The 26782-nt window shown below is 42.6% G+C and overlaps 1 protein-coding gene across 1 annotated transcript in view; it reads right to left on the bottom strand.

Moving 5' to 3' along the window:
- The window catches only part of LOC134587353 (two pore calcium channel protein 1-like), a 55706-nt gene that overhangs the window by 3918 nt on the left and 25006 nt on the right, over positions 1-26782 (bottom strand). The window contains exons 7-15 of the mRNA XM_063443665.1: positions 25067-25168; positions 21342-21468; positions 20742-20943; positions 20165-20309; positions 6185-6370; positions 4374-4438; positions 3405-3492; positions 2447-2516; positions 397-616 (exon numbers count right to left, since the gene is read on the bottom strand). Coding sequence (XP_063299735.1) covers positions 397-616; positions 2447-2516; positions 3405-3492; positions 4374-4438; positions 6185-6370; positions 20165-20309; positions 20742-20943; positions 21342-21468; positions 25067-25168 — 1205 coding nt within the window. The remainder of the gene's footprint in view (positions 1-396; positions 617-2446; positions 2517-3404; positions 3493-4373; positions 4439-6184; positions 6371-20164; positions 20310-20741; positions 20944-21341; positions 21469-25066; positions 25169-26782) is intronic.

The following is a 26782-nucleotide window of genomic DNA, read 5'->3' as shown; positions in this document are numbered from 1 at the left end:
ACTATTGATTAAAGCTAACTAAAATAAAAGCAGAGCTTTGCGGCCGGTCATTAAATATAACCGCCTGCACAACACGGGGGTTCATTTGACATAATACACTGAGACTGAGGAAGGAAGTGATAAGGCATCAAGATTTCAGTAAATGGACTAGGTCTCCTATAAATGTCTATATATTTAATCCAGAGCACGTGGTTACGAGGTTTACAACAGTTGTAATTCTCATAGAGCACAGGCATCGTAGCCTGCGAAAGGATTGTAGGGGTTTAAAGTTCCGCTGACTATGTCTGTTTTATACATATTAAGTGATTAGCAAAATGAACATATTCAGAGTTAAAATCCAAGTTGAGAAGATAACACTAGGTTTTAAACTGGTAATCCCCATGACATAAAGGATATCGTGCCATTGGTTGACAACAGTGAGCTCCACAAGAACAATAAAGCTGGATGCAATGTCATTGAAGTTGTTTCTGCAATATTTGCTCCTGGCAAAGACAGAGTCCTTTAGGACAGCAGCCCCACAAGAATGGGCAAGAGGATCTGTGGAATTCACAGGAAAGAATCGTATTTTGCCACTGAATATTTCCATACCGACTACTGCAAACACATAATATATCACCTAAAAAAAAACATCAATAGAAATTCGAATTAAACAAAATCCATACAAATACACCTGCTATATGGAATTTAGGCTCAGGAACAAATTACTTTAACCCCTTAAGGACCAAACTTCTGGAATAAAAGGGAATTATAACATGTCACACATGTCATGTGTCCTTAAGGGGTTAAAAAAAAACAGCTCGGTTTTCCCTAAAACGTGACAAAAACAAATCATGCTTTATTTCAGTTGTATTGATTATATAATAGGAATTGTAAGTGAAAAACAAAACACATTTCTCACAATATTAACGGAACACTATAGCGTTAGATATACAAACATGTGTTCCTAATGCTACAGTGTTATACTATCTGTTTGAATAATTGCTCCTGCCAAAAAAAAATTAGAAAAAAGCAAACTTACTTACCTTATTTCCCTTGGAGTGCCAGTCTCTGTGTGGCCATCCCGCCTTAGCTGGCTCAGATCATCAATACTGGTGAGTATTGGAAGCATTGGGAGGATAGTGTGCCTGCGCAGCAATGGACAAGCTCTGACCAGGGCTGGATTTTCCTATAGGCTAACTAGGCTTCAGCCTAGGGCCTCAAGATCAAGAGGGGCCTACATTCAAATTGTTAGCAAAATTAAAATTACACTATTCTAAAAACAGTGAACACTAAAACACTGAACCGAAAATAAGGAGAAATTCTACGCATATGATATGACCAGTGGTGTACTAAGGGGGGGGGGGCGGTCCGCCCCGGGAGCCACTTACTAGGGGGGTGCCCGGTGCAGACTGCAATGCCCCTCCTGCCGCGATCGCCGAGACCGGAGGTCTGCAGCTCCGCAATGTGCAGAGCTGCAGACCATGGATCTCGCGTGCACTGCCCAATCAGAGCGTTGCCGCGGGTTACCACGGCAACGCTCTGATTGGGTCTCGCGAGATCCATGGTCTGCAGCTCTGCGGAGCTGCAGACCGGAAATGAGGGCCACCGGACCACCGGGGACGCCACCGGACCACCAGGCAGCCCCCACTGGACCACCAGGTATTTAAGGTAATTTTTTTAGTCACCCCCCTCTCCTTATCACCCCCCTCCCTCTCACAATCACCCCCCTCTCTCTTACAATCACCCCCCCTCACAATCAACCCCCCTCTCCTCATCACCCCACTCGCTCTCACAATCACCCCCCTCTCCTCATCACCCCCTCCCTCTTACAATCACCCCCCCTCTCCTCCTCACCCCCCTCTCCTCCTCACCCCCCTCTCCTCATCACCCCTCCCTCTCACAATCACCACCCCTCACAATCACCCTCCCTCTCACAATCACCCCCCCCTCTCCTCATCACATCCCTCCCTCTTACAATCACCCCCCTCTCCTTATCACCCCACCTCTCCTCATCACCCCTACCCTCTCACAATCACCCCCCCTGACAATCACCCCCCTCTCACAATCACCCCCCTCTCACAATCACCCCCCTCTCACAATCACCCCCCTCTCACAATCACCCCCCTCTCACAATCACCCCCCTCTCACAATCACCCCCCTCTCCTCATCACCCCCCTCTCCTCATCACCCCCTCCCTCTCACAATCACCCCCCCTCTCCTCATCTCGACTTTTTTTTTATTTATTATCCGTGCCACATTTTTTATAAAGGTTAGTACCAATCACATGTTTAATTTAATCTATCTCATTCAAAGAATCATGGGAGTTGTAGTTCAGCAACATCTGGAGGGCCAGAATTTGGAGAACTCTGCTTTAAACAGCAAATCGAACAGTGTCTCTATTCATTCACTACACATAAATATTAAATATACAGACATACATATTTAGACATGCAAAGAATATTCTTACTAAAATAAGTCCACAAAATGTCAGCATCGTGGGCAGGATGTTAATCAGCGTATTCACAATAACTCTGAATCTAGGAAAAAAAGATAGATCAGTGAGAAAAATATTTGCTTAAAACAAAGTAATGATGTTAAGTGATTATAGTGCCTATAATATCCATTACATTAAGCCCCTTAATTACAATTTAATGCACAATGTGCAGACAATGGGAACGCTCCACCCACAAGTTCCTTCCTGGTCAAGGATACCGGAATATCTTTACTTAAAATATGTGCTCTTCTACTGCTACTCATAGTTACCAGTAAAGAATTGGTCTTTGTAATCCACGTACCAAATGCAATGCAGTATTTCCATACTAGTACCTTACATTACTTTACTAGAACATTGCTGAACATTCAATTAGGGAAATATTGCGAGAGTTAAAAAAACTAAAGTTCATGATATTTAAAAAAATGTGGAATTACAGCTTTAAATGGGTGATGTTAAAGGGACACTATAGGTGTGAAGTGGACTGGGTGCTGTGCCTCTGTTTTTTTAACACTGCGATGTAAAACAATGTTCTCACTGCGGCAGTATTTTCAGTGCTGTGTAAAAATGCCTCTAGCGGCTTTCAGCTGTCAGATGTTTCTTCTGAAATAGTCACACAAAACTCGGCTATTTCAATCAGGTTGTCTCAAAGAGACAGTTTCAAAAAGATTGGTGCAACACGTTTCACCGCGCATGTGCACTAACCTCTCAATGCTTTCCTATTGGAAAACATTGCACTGGCTGTGATTGTCAAAAATGATAATCTCAGCAAAGGAGGCAGAGCATTGGCACGCCAAGGGGTGTAAAGTAAGTAAAGCGTCCAGCAGGGTGGAGGTGTGGGGGTGCACCTATAGATAAAGCAACACTACAGCTTTAGGAATACAGGTTTGTTTTATACAATCCCTATAAATCAGATTATAATTATTCAACTTACCTTTGCACACTGTCAATGATCCTGATAAGTCGTAGAACCCTTAAAATGAACACTATGTCGAGCACCTGCTGACTGTTGTACTGGCTTGCTACAGTAAGAAAGATAAAGTTAACATCAGTCTGACAGTGGATGGGATTCTCTTTATATTACATTGACATTTCAGAAGCAGGCTAATATAGTGATGGCTGAATTTTGGTTTGTCAATCATACTTAGCCATCAATGTTTACCCATCACAAGACTAGGACATGTCTGTCATTAACATATAGGAATGTATAAACTGCTATGCCAAGCATGGCAGTTTAACACTTTAAGCGCCAGAGGGAAAAAGCAACCCATTGCCCTTCTAGTTCAGAAAAGGTTAAATAGCACTGTATTCATTGTAACTGCTTCATCTCTTTGAAGTGGTTATAGGTTCTGGAGTCCTCTGGCACTGTCCTTACATTCAGCATTTGAACCGTTTTAAATATTTTAATGCCATATGAGAGTACCCGGCATCCCATTCCCTCTGTGCTGGACTAATAAGGAAGTAGAAGCCTGAGTAGAAATGGGTGGCTGTGATTGGATAAAAGTGTCAGGTGAGATTGCTGGTATGAATCGGTATGGCTAGAAGGAAATGTGTAATCTCTGCTTTAGCCATACATTTAATAGGAGGTAAGATGTCAGCAGCCAGGGCCCCTCAATCAGTGTCAAACTGTATTTAAATGGTTTGACATTGAATGGAGGGACAGCACCAGAGGACTCCAGGCACTGTAACCAAACCAGTGAGATTAAGGTGACTGCTATGTCCCTTCAATGAGCCTCACCCTATTTAATATGAAGGTTTGTATCAATCGGCAGTGCTGCTTTGACATTCTCAGGTATTGAATTGTGTCTATTCAGAAGTGAAATGAATCAGAAATAGCAAAATATTACATTGAAAAGTAGGAATATCGTGCTTGTAGTAATACTGCATGACAACGGAAACTTACCAGATTTCAATCCTGCATTGACACTTGTCGCAATTAGTGCTGCAACAATAATAAAAGTATCAAACCTGCCAAATCAGGGAAGAAAAACAGAAAGATCTCAGTTTCACACAAAGCACTCAGGCTGTTGTATGGACAATTGGGTTTATTTACAAAACTTGAAACTGGGGAGTAATTACAAATGAATTATACATTCTAGGCCAAATGACCAGCTTACATTGAAACATTCCTATACAGGACTATTCACGAAATTGAGACTAATTCATGGTGAATTCAGGGTGAGTTTGAAATTTAAGGTCATAATAGGTCGTAATGAATTGGAAAACCTATCTACGTTAGCTTGGCTTTCAGTTCTGCAACATTGACCTTAGATTTGAATTTCATGGAGTATGGGATCTCTTACCACGGCCTTTTTTCAGTCACTGGGAGGTGGCCTTAAATACCACTTTCTCAGATACACAATGGGAGAAAATATGCAACTTGACACAGTCCAGTAAAACACAAGAATACTCATATAAGCTATTATCTATGTGGTATGGAACTCCACAGACTCTTTGTAGGTTTGATCCCTCTCATGATGGTGGACGTTGGAGATGCCATGATGCACTGGGCACTTTCTGACACATATGGTGGGATTGTCCCCGGATCATCCCATTCTGGAAGCGGCTATACAATATACTTAAACAATTTACTGATTAACCACCTCCATTTCAACTGACGTGATTTCTCCTCCATCAAACCTCATTGACGACTTCTGCTTTTAAAAAAATTGTTAACTAATCTTGAATATCGTTAAACATTTCATTCCAATTATGCGTCGTAAGCCTGATACACCCACTCTGCAGCTCTGGTTCTCCAGAATGTAGGAACTCAGGATGATAGAGCATCTCACATTTAATGCTTCAGGCTGTACACAAACATACATGACAATTTGGACACACTGGATCACTACAACGGTAACCACTGAATTCTAGGCACTCCAGAGACTACAGGGTCTACTCAAGGCTAGGTGGTGGAGTTTGAACTACCTTACAAGACGGGTTGCATGAATAGTGGACATTACCCTTTTTTCCCCCCATTCTTTCTTTTATATGTACGCTGGACTTCTCTTTCTTATTTTAACAAAGACTTAAAAACATACTCACCAGTTGGGAAGCATTGATATATTTAGTTTATTCATGCTTTTATACTTACTATGGTCCAATGATGAATCTATACCTGTTTATTAGCTTGAGTAGGATTCTGCTATTGTTACATATCACAATATAACTTTATCAGATATCCAATTTGTATAATTGTAAAGTGCTGCAGCATATGTTGGCGCCAAATAATTGCTGGTAATAATAATGTCTATTAAGTGCAGCAGGTTAATAGGTGACACCCATACCTGAATACAAAATATTTACACCTCAAAAAGCCTCTCCAACGTTTTATTCGGATGGGCTACATTCATTGACATAGAATCAAAAATGACAATGACATGCCCTATTAAATAAATGGTGAACAGAAGTAGAACCTATTCATTTTCGCAGCTGGCTGGGATTGTACAAATTCCTTTTGGGATGAATTTGAGATAGCTTAGTTGATTAATACATCAGCTGCGGAACCTATGAAAATATTCGTATATGGCAACGTCTTTCAAGCAGGGCCAAGCTAATAAAATTAGCATAATTATTTTGGCTTGTAATAACACCCATTTCAAGTAAATGAGAGTCAATACATTAACACTGACAAAACTATAATTATTTGGCGTTTGGAACGAAAATAACATATTGCAGACAATTATTGAACCATAACATCTAACAATAACTCACCAATTCCAAAACTGGTTCTTGGCAAAAAATGTTCTTGGATCATACGTATAGAGTTTGAGAAGTATTTCCAGTATATATAACGTGAGGAACACCCACTCCGCATTTGCAATTAATGGGCTCTTGTCATCCAGAGCAATAAAGATAGCATTGACTAGAATAATGACATCAAAGGCATAAACAAACCCTCTGTAACAGAAGAGAAACAGTATTAAAAGCATGTACTTGTATTTTGCATCCATATTTTTCCTCTATTTAAAGTAGATTGGTCATGTGTTTTATTTTTTTTCTTTCCAGTTTATATGTTGTGTGTTTTTTTGTTTTTGTGGATTTTTTTTTTATTATTTTACTTTATGGTCCTTCAAGGCACGATAGGGAACAGTTAGGATGTTAAGTTATAATGCTTAAACCCTTCTCATCATAACATAGAAACATAGAATGTGACGGCAGATAAGAACCATTCGGGCCAACTAGTCTGCCCAATTTTCTAAATACTTTCATTAGTCCCTGGCCTTATCTTATAGTTAGGATAGCCTTATGCCTAACCCACGCATGCTTAAACTCCTTCACTGTGTTAATCTCTACCACTTCAGCTGGAAGGCTATTCCATGCATCCACTACCCTCTCAGTAAAGGAATACTTCCGGATATTATTTTGAAACCTTTGCCCCTCTAATTTAAGACTATGTCCTCTTGTTGTGGTAGTTTTTCTTCTTTTAAATATAGTCTCCTCCTTTACTGTGTTGATTCTCTTTATGTATTTAAATCTTTCTGTCAAATCCCCCCTGTCTCGTCTTTCCTCCAAGCTATACATGTTAAGTTCCTTTAACCTTTCCTGGTAAGTTTTATCCTGCAATCCATGAACCAGTTTAGTAGCCCTTCTCTGAACTCCCTCTAAAGTATCAATATGCTTCTGAAGATACGGTCTCCAGTACTGCGTACTATACTCCAAGTGAGGTCTCACCAGTGTTCTGTACAATGGCATGAGCACTTACCTCTTTCTACTGCTAATACCTCTCCCTATAAAACCAAGCATTCTGCTAGCATTTCCTGCTGCTCTATTACATTGTCTGCCTACCTTTAAGTCATCAGAAATAATCACCCTAAGAGGGGCGGAGCCTAACCACCGAGCCGACCAGACGTGCTGTACAGCAGCTCCCGCAATAAGCGACGAAATCAGGGGTATAAACCCCGACAACGGACACGATCTGGAGCCGGAGTGCACTCAGCGAAGCAGGGTAACCATGGGGCATCGAAAGAATCAACACACGAGTCGCAAATCGCCCGGAAACCCGATATACGTTAATGGGGCCTACCTGAGCCAGAGCCAGGGAGAGACGGCCGCTCTCCTGGATGGTAAAGCCAGACATCAACCCCTTCAAGCACTTACTTCTGCTCCTCCCCCCCCCCTGGACCGGTGGGGGTTATCCCGGTCCGCTCTCTGTCCCAGGAGCACACAACTAAGCAGACCACACAAGCATGACCCGGGCATGCTAACCTACAGGCCCCTAAAGGTCTCAACTAAAATGGCGGCCGGCAAAACAACCCGCATGGCGAACATAACGCTGCCATCGACTGCACCCCTGAGGCGCCCGGATGCGACCCTGTTCCACCTCTGGGACTCGCTAGGGTGGCGACAACAAGCAGCCCGACCTAAATCGTCTCCGCCACAGAAGAAGGGTGAGCGGAACCGTAAGAGTAGGGGAGTGGAGGGATTACCCCTGGGTACACACTCGTCCTACCCACCCATGTATGCGCAACCTTACCCACCCGGGCGGCAGGTCACAGGGCATAGTGCCCACAAGCATCACCCACACTGGCGGAGGAAGAAGCAACGAACACCACGAACAACGACCCGCTCCTCCGTCCCTCCCGCAAGTGGAGTAAACCCGGACCCCAGTGGCAACCGAGTTTGTGGCAAGAAGATGCCGACCTGCACTCCAGCCTGGGGCTGGGGGGACGCCCTCTCCGACACCTATATTGCAACGGGCCACAGGAACCCAGAAACAGACACGCACCGCCTATACAGAGACGGCATCGGGTGATGGAGAATCGGATGGGGGCCACATGTAATCGCTGATATGGGACACTGTCACACTGCTAGCACCGAGTATCTTGGGCGCTGAAATGCTCTAACAGCGAATTTGCAGATCCTACCGAAAGGTTGGACACGCTAGTGGACAATACGATTTATATTATGCTTGCCTTATACCTTGCTACACAGGTAAACTGTTTTATGCCATGACACATACCACTTGCTTCAAACAAACGATTACTAGAGGTTAGACCAAATACCTATACAGACACACTCTTGCCAACAAGCCTAGTACACACTCGAGGGCACACGCTCACATGCACTTGAATCATAAACATGATGTATATATGTACATTGGTGACCATAGTACTTGTTTAACGTAGGAGCACTGAACTACACAGACAGGGAACCAGTACATATAGAATTATTACTATTGTCTTTATGTCCAACACCCAATCGCGTAAGCAATAGCCTATGTGGGAGATACTAACGGAAGGGAGGCACTAGACATTAATGGAAGTCGTATGACAGTTAACTTAGCCCATACAACGGTTATACCCGCCTACAATCTATGAATATCTGTAACGCTACTTTGGTTGTGTTTTGTTGTGTTCTGTTTGGGTGCTCTGGGAGAGAACCCAGCCTGACTCACGCTATATATATTTAAATTGTATTGTATACTGTTACTCCTTTGACAACCTGACATGACAGGCATTGCTCTTGGCTCTACTATGTTTTTGCTAAACGACAAGATAAAAATGGAAAAATGAAGCATCGCCATGCCGGAAATGTACTATTTCAAAGCTGACATTGTCTTAACCCCATACTGTAACCGACTTAAACGTTTCCCTCTTCTTTTATGTACCCCATCACAAATGCTTCAATAAAAGAAAGATTGATAAAAAAAAAAAAAAAAAAAAAAAAATAATCACCCTAAATCCCTTTCCTCAGATGTTGAGGTTAGGACTCTATCAAATATTCTGTACTCTGCCCTTGGGTTTTTACGTCCAAGATGCATTATCTTGCACTTATCCACATTGTGGAAAAAGAAAAAGGAGGAAACCGCGCCCTTAGTGTAGATACGTAAAAATATACAAATATACGTACACAATGGTAATATCAAGGGGTCTTCTTATACAATTGACCTCAAAGAAAACATAAAATATAGAAACAGTAATAGTGTGGTATGTCAGATATAGTGGATGGATAAATAGTGGTAAGTGATCCACACTCACATGGCCCAGAGCTAACTCAGAGCTCAGCTGTTAACACGCCTGGACGGAACAATCCCCGTCTATGGATGTGTGGCTTTCTTTCGCGGTCACAGATGGGCGATATATGAAAAGAATAAGAGAACTCCAAATAGTGCAGAGTGTATATATATATATAAAATATGTGAATAGGTAATAAAGTATCGTACTCACATTTGCTAGAGCAGAACTTGCTCTAGTCTTAAGGGCATAGGTGGTATAATCCCCACCAAGGAACAGGTTGATGATCAATTGACCTCAAAGAAAACATAAAACATAAAGGCAGTGATAGTGTAGCAATTTGAATATAGTGGGTGGATAGTAGGTAATAAGTAATCCACACTCACATGGCCCAGAGCTAACTTAGAGCTCAGCTGTTAATACGCCTGGACGGAATAATCCCCGCCTAAGGATATGTAGTTGTCCTCACAGTCTCAGGTGGGCAATATATGGAAAGACAAAATGACTCCAAATGGTGCAATATGTATGAATAAAAGACGTGAATAATTAAAAAAGTATAATACTCACATTTGCTAGAGCAGAACTTGCTCTAGTCTTAATAGCTTGGGTGGTATGGTCCCCACCAAGGAACAAGTTGGTAGCCAGGAATAAAAATGATAAAAAATCCCAGTATAATAAAAAGGATAATTTATTAACAAAAAATATATATTAAAAGTAAATAAAAAAATATGTATATAGTCTCTAGTAGTCCACTTTACGCGTTTCGCCTGTAAAAAGGCTTCCTCAGAAGTGTGGATAATGTCCTGGTACCAAACGTTTATATAGGAGTCCTAATAATGATGATTACTTCCTGCTTTGTGCAATTGATGCTTCCTGTAACCACTGGTGAACCGCACGCGTCATACCTCCAACCAGGAAGGTATAGTTTTAACGTCTGAAATAAGCAATAGCGAAATTACATATTTAGATCTTAATATTTACATAATGGACAATGTTGTCAACACAAAAACGCACTTTAAGAATGTACACGTGAATAACTATATAGATACAAAAAGCTGCCATAACAAAATCTGGCTCGACAGCATTCCGAAAAGCCAGATCACAAGACTAAGAAGGAATTGCTCTGATAATACCACTTTTATCGAACAAGCGAATAAAGTAAAAAACAGTCTGATTAATAAAGGATATAATAAACAATTAATAGAATCTACCATAGCACAAAACCTTGAAATCAGTCAAAAAGACCTCATACATAAAGAAAAAGCACTACAATCCCAAAAAACAGATTTTACACTTCCTATAATATTAGACTATAACGACAAAAATAGACATCTGAAGAAAATTATGAATAAACACTGGCATCTTCTAAAAGAAGATCCAATTTTAAAAGATATAATCCCAGAAAGACCAAAAATTATTTTTAGAGGCGCACCAAATTTAAAAATGCACCTTACAAAAAATTTTACTAGGGACGCCAAACCTAATCTTATCAAAGAAAATTTTTTATCCTTAGGTAAAGGTTTCTACAGATGTAATAGCTGTGCAGCTTGTAAAAAAACCAAGACTACAGATAAAAAAAGGACTACATTTAAATCTAATAACACGGGTAAAATTTACACAATAAAGGAAACTATTACCTGCGAGAGTAAGAATGTCATTTATTTATTAGAATGTCCATGCGGGCTCCAGTACATTGGACGCACAATAAGAGCACTAAAAACTCGTATAGCAGAACACTGCAGAAACATTGAAAAGAATTACACTAACCATTCAGTGTCATCCCACTTTTGTATACACAATAATGACCCAAAGCATCTTACATTCATGGGGATAGCCACAGTGATAAATCACTGGAGAGGTGGAGACCTGATTCGAAAAATAGGCCAAAAAGAGATGGAGTGGGTTTTCAATATAGACACCCTCCATCCGAATGGATTAAATATAGAATTTGATTTATACAATTTTTTATAGACTTTTTTTAATTAATATATTTTTTATTCATAATTTATCTATTCCATTATTTTTATCAGTCTCCCCATCCTCTTATTTGTAACCACTAGTGCTGCATGCTTTATATATGTTTTTTATGTATTTTGTATTTTTTCTTCTTAATGGCATTTTAATGTATCATGTCCTACTTATGGCTTATAGATCTGTAAAGCCCCCTTTTTTTAACATTTTGACTTTTTAAATTAGTTTCTATATTTGTCATTTTTCTGTATATTCTCCATATATTGTTTAGTTCTTATGATGTCTCTAATCTGAGTGTATAATTCCACCATACACTATTATTTATTACATCACCCACTTGGGTTTATTTCCCTGTATATACAATGTTGCACTTTTTATGGGCTAATAGACTTTTTTCCCTGTTTACACATATATTCCTAGATGTGTATATTTATTATTTGGTATTCCATTGATAAGCTGCATATTAATTTCTCCTCTCTATCGAGATTACTACTCTGAGGATCGCCCCTCCCAACAAGAATACAAACCGGAACAGTTCCGGCAACATTTGCGTTCCACCAGTGGAACCGGAACAGTTCCGGCTACATTTGCGTTCCACCTGTGGAACGCATAATACCATCATGGTCCCTGACATTGCGTCACTTCCGGGCCGACACCGGAAGTTACGCTAGATGTATCCGAAAAACGAAAAATCCAGCAGTAAGATCTACTTTATTCTTATGGACCTTATCCAACTGAATGGAACACAGCACCACTATTATAGTCTTGTATGTGTTCCATATATGGAACACGGATATCACCACGAACATATTGCGCCGCGTCACTTCCGGTATGACGCGTGCGGTTCACCAGTGGTTACAGGAAGCATCAATTGCACAAAGCAGGAAGTAATCATCATTATTAGGACTCCTATATAAACGTTTGGTACCAGGACATTATCCACACTTCTGAGGAAGCCTTTTTACAGGCGAAACGCGTAAAGTGGACTACTAGAGACTATATACATATTTTTTTATTTACTTTTAATATATATTTTTTGTTAATAAATTATCCTTTTTATTATACTGGGATTTTTTATCATTTTTATTCCTGGCTACCAACTTGTTCCTTGGTGGGGACCATACCACCCAAGCTATTAAGACTAGAGCAAGTTCTGCTCTAGCAAATGTGAGTATTATACTTTTTTAATTATTCACGTCTTTTATTCATACATATTGCACCATTTGGAGTCATTTTGTCTTTCCATATATTGCCCACCTGAGACTGTGAGGACAACTACATATCCTTAGGCGGGGATTATTCCGTCCAGGCGTATTAACAGCTGAGCTCTAAGTTAGCTCTGGGCCATGTGAGTGTGGATTACTTATTACCTACTATCCACCCACTATATTCAAATTGCTACACTATCACTGCCTTTATGTTTTATGTTTTCTTTGAGGTCAATTGATCATCAACCTGTTCCTTGGTGGGGATTATACCACCTATGCCCTTAAGACTAGAGCAAGTTCTGCTCTAGCAAATGTGAGTACGATACTTTATTACCTATTCACATATTTTATATATATATATACACTCTGCACTATTTGGAGTTCTCTTATTCTTTTCATATATCGCCCATCTGTGACCGCGAAAGAAAGCCACACATCCATAGACGGGGATTGTTCCGTCCAGGCGTGTTAACAGCTGAGCTCTGAGTTAGCTCTGGGCCATGTGAGTGTGGATCACTTACCACTATTTATCCATCCACTATATCTGACATACCACACTATTACTGTTTCTATATTTTATGTTTTCTTTGAGGTCAATTGTATAAGAAGACCCCTTGATATTACCATTGTGTACGTATATTTGTATATTTTTACGTATCTACACTAAGGGCGCGGTTTCCTCCTTTTTCTTTTTCCACATTCATTTACTACAAGGTTGGGGTTCCTTGTACTGGTTACTGCTGCCACACCACCCAAATATATATAGTGAGCGCCTAATCCACCAATACCTACACTTATCCACATTAAATGTCAGTTGCCAAAACTCTGACCATTTTTCTAGTTTACCTAAATCATTTGCCATTTGGCTTATCCCTCCTGGAACATCAACCCTGTTACATATCTTAGTTTCATCAGCAAAAATACATACCTTACCATCAAGACCTTCTGCAATATCACTAATAAAAATATTAAAGAGAATGGGTCCAAGTACAGATCCCTGAGGTACCCCACTGGTGACAAGCCCAAGCTTCGAATATACTCCATTGACTACAACCCTCTGTTGCCTGTCACTCAGCCACTGCCTTACCCATTCAACAATATTGGAATCCAAACTTAAAGATTGAAATGTATTGATAAGCCTTCTATGTGCAACAGTGTCAAAAGCCCTACTGAAATCTAGGTAAGCAATGTCTACTGCACCACCCTGATCTATAATTTTAGTTACCCAATCAAAAAAAATCAATAAGATTAGTTTGGCATGATCTCCCTGAAGTAAACCCATGTTGTCTCTGATTTTGAAATCCATGTGTTTTTAGATGTTCAACAATCCTTTGTCCTTTTTCCTAACTGAGGTCCTTTTCCTTCATTTTCATCTGTAAACACTGAACAAATATTATTAATTGAGGCAGTCAGCTAGACCTTTATCCTCTTCTACATACCTTCCTTCTTTTGTTTTTAATCTAACTAATCCTAGTTTTACTTTCCTTTTCTCATTTATGTATCTAAAAAATGTTTTGTCCCCTTTTTTACTGACTGTGCTATTTTCTCTTCTGTGTGTGATTTGGAAGCTCTTATAACTTGCTTAGCCTTGTTCTGCCTAATCTTATAGATCATTCTGTCTTCCTCACTCTGGTTTTTTTTTATAATTACTAAATGCTAACTTTTTGTTTTTTACTATTTTGGCCACATCTGCGGAGTACCACAGTGGTTTCTTGATTTTTTTGCTTTTACTGACAAGCCTCATGCAATTTTCTGTGGCCTTCAGCAGTGCAACTTTTAAATAATCCCATTTCTCTTGGACGCCATTTAAATTGCTCCAGTCTGATAATGACTCCTTTACACATATTCTAATTTTAGAAAAGTCTGTTTTTCTAAAGTCTAAAACTTTTGTTTTTGTGTGGTGTGACTCAGTCACTGTTCTTATATTAAACCACACTGACTGATGATCACTGGATCCTAAACTTTCACCTACAGTAATATCTGATACCAAATCTCCATTTTTTTAACACTAAATCTATTATGGCCTCTTTACGAGTTAGCTCCTCAACGACTTGTTTTTTTTTTTTTTATTCTTTATTTTTGCTGTGCTCAAGATAACATACGTATGTCAGCAATGCCACAACAGCATTTGTAAACATTTTAAAAACAGGTATTCATTAACAGTTGTATGACATTCAGATATAAAGCACAATTTTTTTATTTTTTTTATAAGATGATGAGACCTATTAGATACATGCTGGGTATTGACGTCTGACATTAATCAATTGGTACTTTAAGCATATTAAACTGCTGCGCTTTGCTATCAGGTAAGCTCTATTTTTTGTGATTTATTTGAAGTCTAGCTGACGGCTTGCCCTTCTGCCAGTGTGTGTTTCAAAGATCAATAACAGAGATGGCAGTAGTGTGACGCATATCTTTTAACCCCTTAAGGACAAATGACATGTGTGACATGTCATGATTCCCTTTTATTCCAGAAGCTTGGTCCTTAAGGGGTTAAAGGTACAGTAAATAGTTTAACATAGTGTGGAACAAGCTTAGGTACCATTATGCTGTGTAATGCTAGCTGGTAGTTTGAATGCATGTCTATTGGGTGTGTGAGAAGATTAGTACGGTAAGCTATACTTAAAGGCTCAGTATATAAACATGCTAAGGTTAAACAGCATTCTACATGTAAAGTTTCACCCTGGCTGATCGAAAAGTTTGTGAGCTGGCACACGCTCCAGGGACCATCGATATGGCGAGCCCGATGCTTCACGGGTGGTAGTGGACACATGGTCAGCCAATGCCTGATCTGCCGTGTCGGCGTGACAGGGTGTTAGTGACTTTCAAGGCTGTGGCACTGGCGATGTTTCTCCAGGCGCATCTCTGGGCTCCTCGCTGGTTTTCTGTGGGCTGCTTCCTTGTTTGGTTAAGCTTGCCTCTTCTGGGCATCGGGAGGTGAGTGGTCTCCGGAATTGGCATTCGGACGTTACTAACTCTGGCTTGCTGCTGGGAGTCATTGTTTGGCCCTCTTCGGGGATGCCGCACTGCAGGCAGTGCGTAGGGCGAGAGTGCGGTCGGCCCTGCTGTGGGAGTGCCTCGCTCAGCAGCAGGGTCATCCGTCAGTGGCAGGGGTGAGTGTTGAGCGGACTCCCGGTCTACTAGTGTAGCAGCTGCTGTGGGTCCGGTTGGGCCTCCGTTGCTGCCCACCTTTAGCATGCCTCGTTGCGTGGCCAGGTATGACATCGCCTGCTGGGCTGCAATGAAGGGAAGGAAGGCCACAAACTCCTCTGACCTCCTGGGCACGTGCCTGGATGCCTCGCTGGGTGCTCTGAGCTCCGCTGTGGAGCATTCCCCTCTGCACATGGCAACCGCCATCTTGTGTGGTGCGGTCTGGCCCTCGAGTGTGGCGGTAGCACCTTAGGGCTCTGGCTGCCTGGCTTCTGGGTGAGGACCGGGAGCACCCCCACCGGGGGGGACAGGGCCGGGTCCTTCCGGGCCTGGGCCTCAGGTCGGGGACCGCTGGGCAGGATAGTGGGGCAGCGGCCGTCTGCCCCTCTCACCGCCGGCATAGGCCCCAACTTGATCGTCGAAGGCCTCACCTCCAGGGGACTGTAGCTCGATGAGCCAGCCTCTCCCTGGATCCAGTGTCCCTGTAGTACCGAGGACCAGTGCTGTCGTTTTCCATAGTTTAGAAGCTTTAATGTGTGTGAATTGCAGGAGCTGATCTAGCTTGCGACTGTCCAGCTCAGCAGTCCAGCACCGCCCCCCTCAACGACTTGTTTTAGAGACAATCCCAGTAGGGAGTTTATAATATGTGTGCTCCTGGCACAAGCAGCTATTTTTGTTTTCCAATTCACATCAGGAAGATTAAAGTCAACCATGATGATAACTTCCCCCTTCTTTGTCATTTTAGCTATTTCCTCAATTAGTAGATTATCTAACTCTTCAATTTGTCTTGGGGGCCTATAAATCACACCTACACGAGTTACTGTGTGATTACCAAATTCTAACATAACCCAAATGAAATGGACTATGTTCGCCCCACTAACTTTTATTAGGCTAGATTTTATGCTATCCTTCATATACAGGTCCACCCCTCCCCCTTTCTTGCCTTCCTTGTTTTTTCTATATAAAGAGTACCCTGGTATTGCTATGTCCCAGTCATTTTTCTCATTATACCATGTCTCAGTAACAGCGACTAAATCTACACTATCAGTTGCCATTATTGCCACAAGTTCATGGATCTTATTCCCTAAACTGCGAGCATTGTACGCTTACCTCACTACATGTAACATGAGTATTGACTGACTGCTTCCTATCAAGTTGCACAAGAAAATAAACAAATTACTCCATTTGTTGCTGTTTATGGATTTTTCCACACAGTTCCACTTGCTAGTGGAGATATGCTGACTGACTGCAGCTTGAATGTAAGTGCAAACAGTGCAATAAAGTGTTATTTCTTTTAACAGTACTGCTCTATATAGTTTCTTTCCCTTTGAGGATCTGATACATCAAGAGCATCCTGATTCTATTTCGGAAGATTCCATGTCCAAGAGGGATATATATTTTTCCCAGGATACCCCATAAGGAAAGGGGAGATAAGCGCAGATCACCAGTGGCTCTTATCCCTCCCAGATAATTTGCTATTATATACAGGTTGTATATTCTGTATATTTGTGTGATATCCCCATTTTTCAATCAATCTATACTCTCACTTTGTGATATTGTATAGTTGCGTTGTGGTTTTTGTATATGCTATTGGTGTAAGTGAGGTACACTTTGGGGTTTTAGCACTTTTTCTCTGGTTCTTTTGGGTTCTATACAGTACATTTTTGTTATATCAAAACAATACGTTTTACCGTTAGTTAGTATTACAAGCATTTATTATGTAATAAAAACACATATCTAAAGGCTTACTCTAGCACCAAAAAGGTAAATAAATGAAGTATAAACTGATTTAAGATCTCGCTGCAGGTAGAGGGATGTTCCATAGGCTGGGCTGAGGGAGAACTTGGGCAGCCTGGAGGAGTGGAAATGCCATCATTGGTCTTCTGTAGCCATAATGCCATGTGCTGACGACGAACACAAACTATGCATAGATTTCACATTAGCCAGCCTGAAACTCTTTTATATGCAGCGTTTCTTACAGACTCCGAGCACTATAACCACTTCCAATCACTGAAATGGTCATGTTGTTTGGAGTATGGTCATGTTGTTTGGACACTGTAACCATAACAGGGGACTACATTCAATCTTTAGGGTGATTTTTAGTAATGTAATGTCAGGATTCCATGTGAAACACAATTGTGACCATGGGCGTCCGCAGGGGGGGGCAAGAGGGGGCACTTGCGCCCCCCCCCCCCCGGATTTTTCAGCTTGTGCTGCTATTTTTGGTTTGTGTGAGAATACACTGCAGTAGGTGGCGCTGTGAATGTTGAAAGGCAGGAAGCTACAGCTTATCCCTGCCTCTCACTCATCACTGAAAACCGCAGGGAAGCAGCACAGAGGCAGCCTACAGAGCAGGTAAGTGATGGATGGGGGGCACTATTACTCCCCTCACTACCCTCAGCATCACCCCCCCTTCACTATCACCCCCCCTCACACCCTTAGCATTACCCCCTCACTATTACCCCCCTCACCACCACCACCCCCTCACTATTACCCCCCTCACCACCACCACCACCCCCTCACTATTACCCCCCTCACCACCCTCAGCATTACCCCCCTCACTATCACCCCCCCTCACCACCCTCAGCATTACCCCCCTCACTATTACCCCCCCTCACACCCTCAGCATCACCCCCCTTCATTATCACCCCCCCTCACACCCTCAGCATTACCCCCTCACTCAGCATCACCCCCCCTCACACCCTCAGCATTACCCCCTCACTCAGCATCACCCTCAGCATTACCCCCTCACTATCACCCGCCTCAGCATCCCCCCCTTATTATCCCCCCTTACAATCATCCCCCCAACACCCTCAGCATCACCCCCTCACTATCACCCCCCTCACCACCCTCGGCATTACCCCCTCACTATCACCCCCCCTCACCACCCTCAGCATTACCCCCTCACCATCACACCCTCTCACACCCTCAGCATCACCCCCTCACTATCACCCCCTCACCACCCTCAGCATCACCCCCCTCACTATCACCCCCTCACCACCCTCAGCATCACCCCCCTCACACCCTCAGCATCACCCCCCTCACTATCACCCCATTTCACACCCTCAGCATTACCCCCCTCCCTCAGCATCACCCCTTCTCACTATCACCTCCTTTCACCACCCGCAGCATCACCCGCCTCACTATTACCCCCTCACCACCCTTAGCATCCCCCTCCCCCAGCATCACCCCCTCACTATCACCCCCCTCATCACCCTCAGCATCACCCCCACCACCCTCAGCATTACCCCCTCACCATCACCCCTTGCTCAGCATCACCCCCTCACTATCACCCCCCTCTGACCACCCTCAGCATTACCCCCCTCCTCAGCATCACCACCCTCAGCATTACCCCTCCTAACCATCACTCCCTCAGCATCATCCCCCCCTCACCACCCACAGCATTACCCCCATCACCCCCACCCTCAGGATACTCTGTCAGACACACTCAGGCACAAATACAGGTAAACTGTGCATCAATGTGTATATGTGACAGTGTGCATGTATTGCAACTGTATTTTTTTCACTTTTTTGTTAGTGGGGCCTCATGTTTGAGTTTCGCCTAAGGCCTCATAAAGTCTAGAGCCGCCTCTGCAGAAGGAGAAGACTGTGTCAAATGAAGGAGAAGAAATGAGATTGGAGCACTTAATTCTGGACAGCACATCATAAGGCTTTGGTACCTGGGCCTGGCAGGGAAACTTTGGACCTTCTCATCTCCCCAGGTAAAAAAAGAAAATATCAGTATTAATGTGTTCACTTTAATTTACTGAGTGTCAGGAAACACAGAGGGCCGCTGGGTAGGGGTGCCGCTGATTGGCTAGAGCAGTCAGCTGGCACTCTAAGCCAATCAGTAGCTCCCCATTCATGAAAACGTAAAAAATTTTATGAATCGGGAACTAGCGATTGGCTTAGAGCGTCAGCTGACCATTCTAGCCAATCAGCTGCACCCATGCCTGATGTCAATCTGCACTTCCTGACACTCCGTTTAAGAAGCTGAATACCACTGAGCGACCTGGAGATCTGGAGCTGGAGGAAGCCTTTGGGGGTAAACCATTTGAGAGTGGTTTCACACCTTTAAGGAAAGAGAGCGCCCAGGGGCCTCCTTGCATCATAGCATTTTCATTTATTGTTGTTATGATGACCAGAATGTTCCTTTAATTTGATTAAAGGAACACTATAGTGTCAGGAATACAAACATATATTCCTGACATTATAGTTGTAAAAAAGCTGTTCACCCTGGCTTTATGTAAAAATGACTATGCTCCTTCCCTTTCATGACACTGTCAAAAAGGGGCCAAGCATGGATGTCATTACAATTATGCCCCCCCGGAAAAATTCCTGTGGACGCCCATGATTGTGACTTTATCATGAGTTTAGAAATCTTTTTTGCAGCATAAAATTAGACTTACTTGTGTCTGACTACTTTGTGGATGAAACGACTCAAAGTAGATTTGTACAGGTAAGGCAGCCAGGACTCCAGGGGATGCATGCGTGCTTTCATCGTAATTACTTTAATATTTAATAGATCAGCCAGGCGCAAGAAAGCCTCCTTTCCTAATTGAGAGATGATAAAGACACTGATTATAACAGTCAATGCAGTTTGCACTCTCCGTTGCTCTGAGTATTCCCCTGGGTGAACATGTCTTTTAAAGTTCTTACACTTATTTTTACATATACTACAAAAATAGTATGCACTTTATATATTCTCTTTTCCTTATATCACTTGATGGAAAAAGCTAAATGTGAATAAGTTGCATTACGTTACTAATGAATGTGCTTAGCGGTTGGGCCACTTTAATTGATTTCTACCCTTTACCCGGTGATTGCTTAGCATTGTTTAGACCAGGGGTAGGCAACCTTCAGCACTCCAGATGTTATGGACTACTTGTCTCCTGATGCTTTGGCAGCATTATGGGAGATGTAGTCCACAGCATCTGGAGTGCAAAAGTTTGCCTATTAGACTATTCCAATTTAGAAATGACTCACCCACATAGTTTGTTTTTGCATCATTAGACACTCTCAAGAGCAGTTCTCTGTGAGAATTACTGATATCCGGAGCCACCAACTTCACCAGATGTTTCCACCTGCCCTCTGGAATGACAAACTCGGTACCTTCCTTGACCTTTAAAGCATTAAAAGCTTCCACCATCTTACGACGCTTCATATAAGCTAATTTACGGATCTCATTCTGGAAAGAGATTGGAGAATTACATGTATATATTTCCTACTGGCACAATGTAACTGCCTAGCTAAACATTTACAAAATAAGCAATAGAATTAAAAAAGTGAGCACATTAAATATTGTTTTCAACAGTACAGATATTTATAGTCACTTATTGTATCTGTCTACACTCAGATTGTGTATTATGTAAATTATGTAAAATACAACTAAAATAATGAACAATGCACATTGGTGGGACAATATTATAAATACTATCGTAAGCATAATTTGTTGTATTGTATGTCAACATATACAAAACACAAAGTTTAAATGTAAATAAAAATATACATAAATAGGTATATATATATATATATATATATAAAAAACGATCCTCTGTACGAAGCTTGCTATTTAGGTTTGAATACCTTTAGATGTTTCCTGTAATTGTTGTACACAACCGCCAGGAAGACAGACATGAAGATATAGGTGTTGAGTATAATGTAGGCTATGAAGAAGATCGAATACCACCGGTTGTAGTCATAGGCTGGCATCCTAAACGGGAGACCAGCAGAACCATATTTATATTTAATGCATAGTAATTATAATAGAAGTGTAGAACAGTGATTGCTAAACTGTGAACATATGGTTTGTGAAATACAATCCCCGAGAAGGTCGGACAGCATAAAGGATGGTTTAATAACAAACTATAATCATCAGAAATAGGTGATTTGTGGACAATATGCCCTTGGATGCTCAGGAAACTGTAGTCAAAATTCACTGCTCTGCCATCTCATGACTCATTAAGACTATAGAAGTATTGTCTGCAGCAGCTCCTTTATAAACATCTTTTACAGCCAAAATTCATGAAAAACACAAAAAGAAAGGATGGTTAGTCCAGTATTCCTCCAAATTGTGGAGCCTACTTACATCAATGTTTCCACCAAACTATTTTTGTCAAGCTCGGTCAAGACAGCGTTTGTCAAAATACTGATGTGTGAAGACATCAATAAACTGTATAATTGTTTTGTTGGCAGCTTCAGACAGTAAATCCAGATCATGGCAAATCCATGAAACACTTGCAATGCAAACCAGTTCCTAGTAATGATACGCTACCATATTGTCCCCATCATCCAATGCCCACATGTAGGGTTCCCATAACCAAAAACACATTGTCGGAAAGCCTCCTGTAGGCAAGACAAACTGAAAAACCTGAAGCACCCTACAAAGGTGCATGCACAAAAAAACTATTGGAGGAGATGACTAAAATGTTTAGAAAAGTTAACCCACTGCTGCCTAAGAGCCCTGCACACTGTTTGCTCAAATCAGTGTACATTAAAGGAACACTATAGTCACCTAAATTACTTTAGCTAAAGCAGTTTTAGTGTATAGATCATTCCCTTGCAATTTCACAGCTCAATTCACTGTCATTTAGGAGTTAAATCACTTTGTTTCTGTTTATGCAGCCCTAGCCACACCTCCCCTGGCTATGATTGACAGAGCCTGCATGGAAAAAAAACTGGTTTCACTTTCAAAAAAGATGTAATTTACCATAAATAATTGTATCTCAATCTCTAAATGGAACTTTAATCCAGGGCCGGACTGGGGATACAAAGCAGCCCTGGAAAAAAATGTTATGCCAGCCCCATGTCATTGCGACATATATTGCCGTATGTAATATGTAAGGCTATATCTTACCACCCCAGATGACAGATGATTGAGTAATATATATATATATATATATATATATATTTTTTTTCCTAATATAAAATATTGGTCCTTTCAGAGTAAAACATTTAATTATACAGTAAGCATACTCACATGCAGACACAGACAATCTCACTGACACACGCAAGCTCATTGATACACAGCCTCATAGACAAACAATCTCACTGATATACATCAGCTCATTGACATAATAACACAAGCTCACTCACTCGCAGGCACACACATGCAAGCAAGCTCACTCACTAGCAGACGCGCGCACACACACACAGCTTAATCTAGTGGTACTGGCCACTAAAAAAGGCAGTGTTTACATTGCTTCAAAGTGACACCGCTAGTGACAGTCACTCAGACGGTCACTAGAGGTGCTTCCTGTGTCATTGCACCTACATTCAGGGCCTCCACACTCTGGAGGCGCTGAACGTTCCCCATAGAGATACATTGATTCAATGCATCTCTATGAGGAGATGCTGATTGGTGTAGTGTTTTGCAGCCAATCCTATGGCAAAGCATTGGATTGGCTGAGATCATCAAGCTTGATGATCTTAGCCATAGAGGCAGGGCCAGTCGAGGGGAGACCAGCACGCTACGTGGGGGAAAAAAAGGTGAGCAAAAACATTATTTTTAAAACACACATATACACCATGACAGACACAGAAACACACATATACCATGACACACACACACCATGACACAGACAGAACCACACACACACCATGACACACACCCCATGACGGGCAGACACACATCCCATGACAGACAGACACACACACCATGACACAGGCAGACACACACACACCATGACACAGACAGACACACACACCATACACACACCATGACAGACAGACACACACACCATGACACAGACAGACACACACACCATGACGGACAGACAGACACACACACCATGACGGACAGACAGACACACACACACCATGACGGACAGACACACACACACACACCATGACGGACAGACAGACAGACACACACACACCATGACGGACAGACAGACACACACACACACCATGACGGACAGACAGACACACACACACACACACACACCATGACGAACAGACAGACACACACACACCATGACGGACAGACAGACAGACACACCATGACGGACAGACAGACAGACACACCATGACGGACAGACAGACACACACACACACACCATGACGGACAGACAGACACACACACACACCATGACGGACAGACAGACACACACACACACCATGACGGACAGACAGACACACACACACACACACACACCATGATGGACAGACAGACACACACACACCATGACTGACAGACACACACACACACACACCATGACGGACAGACACACACACCATGACGGACAGACACACACACCATGACGGACAGACAGACACACACACACACCATGACGGACAGACAGACACACACACACCATGACGGACAGACAGACACACACACACCATGACAGACAGACAGACACACACACACACCATGACACAGACAGACACACACACACCATACAGACAGACACACACACACCATGACAGACAGACACACACACACCATACAGACACCATGACAGACAGACAGACCATAACACACATTACTCCTACCTGGCTGCCAGGGGGCCGTGCAGTGCAGACTGCTGACTGTGCTGGCAGCCGCTGGGGGACTTGTGCTGGAGTCTGGCGGCCGCTGGGGGAGGTCTGCTGGCGGCCGCATGTGAAGCTGTGCTGTGCTGGCTCTGCTCTCCCGCCTTCGCGCGCTGCTGAATGAGACCGCGGCCGGAATATGACGTCTCATTAAGCTGCACGCTGGGGAGCAGAGCCAGCACAGCACAGCTTCACATGCGGCCGCCAGCAGACCTCCCCCAGCGGCCGCCAGCAGACCTTCCCCAGCGGCCGCCAGCAGACCCAGGTGTCTGCCTGGCCCCAGGTGCCGACGGCCCACCGGGAAATTTCCCGGTATCCTGGTGGGCCAGTCCGGCCCTGCTTTAATCACATACAGGAAGCTCTTGCAGGGTATATCAAACTATTACCATAGCAGGGGATAAGAAAATCTTAATTAAACAGAACTTGCAATAAAGAAAGCCTAAATAGGGCTCTCTTTACAGGAAGTGTTTATGGAAGGCTGTGCAAGTCACATGCAGGGAGATGTGACTAGGGCTTATAAACAAAGGGATTTAACTCCTAAATGACATAGGGTTGAGCAGTGAGGCTGCAGGGGCATGTTCTATACACCAAACCTGCTTCATTAAGCTAAAGTTGTTCAGGTGACTATAGTGTCCCTTTAATGACTCACATATATACACTAAAAGGGTTTTTGTCAATGCATACCTATTGAATTCTATCAGTAAGCTGACAGACCTTAGCCTAACTCTGCTTTTTAACATGTATTCACTTTTACTAACAAACTAAAAATTACTTACATAACGTCTGGACTATTAGCTGTTGTCACCAACACATAAAGATTAAATACACCTTCAAGGTAGTTTTCAAAGTAAGGTTCTCCTTCGGCTGTTTTGAGTTTTCTGTAGCGAATGATAAGAAATGAACACTGTTTGTTACATACAAACAGATACAGAACTGCCAATACCGTATATACTCGAGTATAAGCCGACCCGAATATAAGTCGAGACCCCTAATTTTACCCCCAAAACTGGGAAAACTTATTGACTCGAGTATAACACTAGGGTGGGAAATGCAGCAGCTACTGGTAAATTTCTAAATAAAATTATATCCCCCCAAAAATTATATTAATTGAATATTTATTTACAGTATGTGTATATAAAATGAATGCAGTGTGTGTGTGTGTGTGTATTTAATGCAGTGTGTGTGTGTGTATTAGTGCAGTGTGTGTGTATGAATGCAGTGTGTGTGTATATGAATGCAGTGTGTGTGTATATGAATGCAGTGTGTGTGTGTATGAATGTAGTGTGTGGGTATGAATGTAGTGTGTGTGTGTGTATGAATGCAGTGTGTTTGTGTGTCTGATGCAGAGCCCTGGTGGGGGGTGGGCATCTTTATTATTTTTTGAAAATTATTATTATTTTAATATTAATTTTATATATATATATATATATATATATATATATATATATATGTATATATATATATCAGATTTTATTTTTATATTATTATTATTTTTTTAATATTATTAATTTATTATTTTTATTTTATTTACATTTTTATTTACATTTTATTTGTTCCCCCTCCCTGCTTGTTAGCTGGCCAGGGAGGGGGGCTCTCATTCCCTGGTGGTCCAGTGGATGGGCTGTAGGAGGGGGGCTGGCAGAGAGCTGTAACTTACCTTCACAGCAGCTCCTGTCAGCTCCCTTCTCTCACCTCCGGTCGGCTCCCTCTGTAAGTCTCATGGCCGCGCGGAGCGTTGCCATGATAACACGTGGTAACGCTCTGACCCCGCGGCTCTCGCGAGAGTTGCAGAGGGAGCTGACCGGAGGAGAGAGAAGGGAGCTGACAGGAGCTGCTGTGAAGGTAAGTTACAGCTCGCTGCCAGCCCCCAACAGGACAGCCGGGCTTGTAATGAGCCCGGCAGTCCTGTCTGTATTATGGTAATGTAAGCTGCCATAATACAGACACTCACTCGAGTAGAAGACGAGTGGGGGGTTTTCAGCACAAAAAATTTGCTGAAAAACTCGTCTTATACTCGAGTATATACGGTATATAGAAACATAGAATGTGATGGCAGATAAGAACCATTTAGCCCATCTAGTCTGCCCAATTTTTAAAAATACTTTTAATTAGTCCCTGGCCTTATCTTATAGTTAGGATAGCCTTATGCCTATCCTACGTATGCTTAAACTCCTTCACAGTGTTATAGATTTTGGAGTGTGGATTATATCAGTGTTCCCCAACCCCCGGGCCGCGGACCGGTACCGGTCCGTGGATCAAACGGTACCGGGCCGCCCAGGGGTGTGCGAGCCTGCCAGCTAATGCAGGGCTGGCATTGCTCAAGTGCCAGCCCTGCAATGTGCCTGCGGACCGGAGGGGAGATCAGAGATCTCCCTCCCCGGTCCGCAGGCACGGTGCTGGCAGCCGGCAGGGGAGGGAGAGAGGACCCAGGAGCTCTTACCTGCAGCTCCTCCGGGTCCTCCTCTCGCGAGATTTGGAGCGTTGCCGCGGTA

Source organism: Pelobates fuscus, chromosome 2 (assembly GCF_036172605.1).
Source record: "Pelobates fuscus isolate aPelFus1 chromosome 2, aPelFus1.pri, whole genome shotgun sequence".
In the NCBI taxonomy this organism is placed as follows: domain Eukaryota; kingdom Metazoa; phylum Chordata; class Amphibia; order Anura; family Pelobatidae; genus Pelobates; species Pelobates fuscus.
Note: the sequence above shows the minus strand (reverse complement) of the source record. Positions and strands in the feature narration are given on the sequence as shown.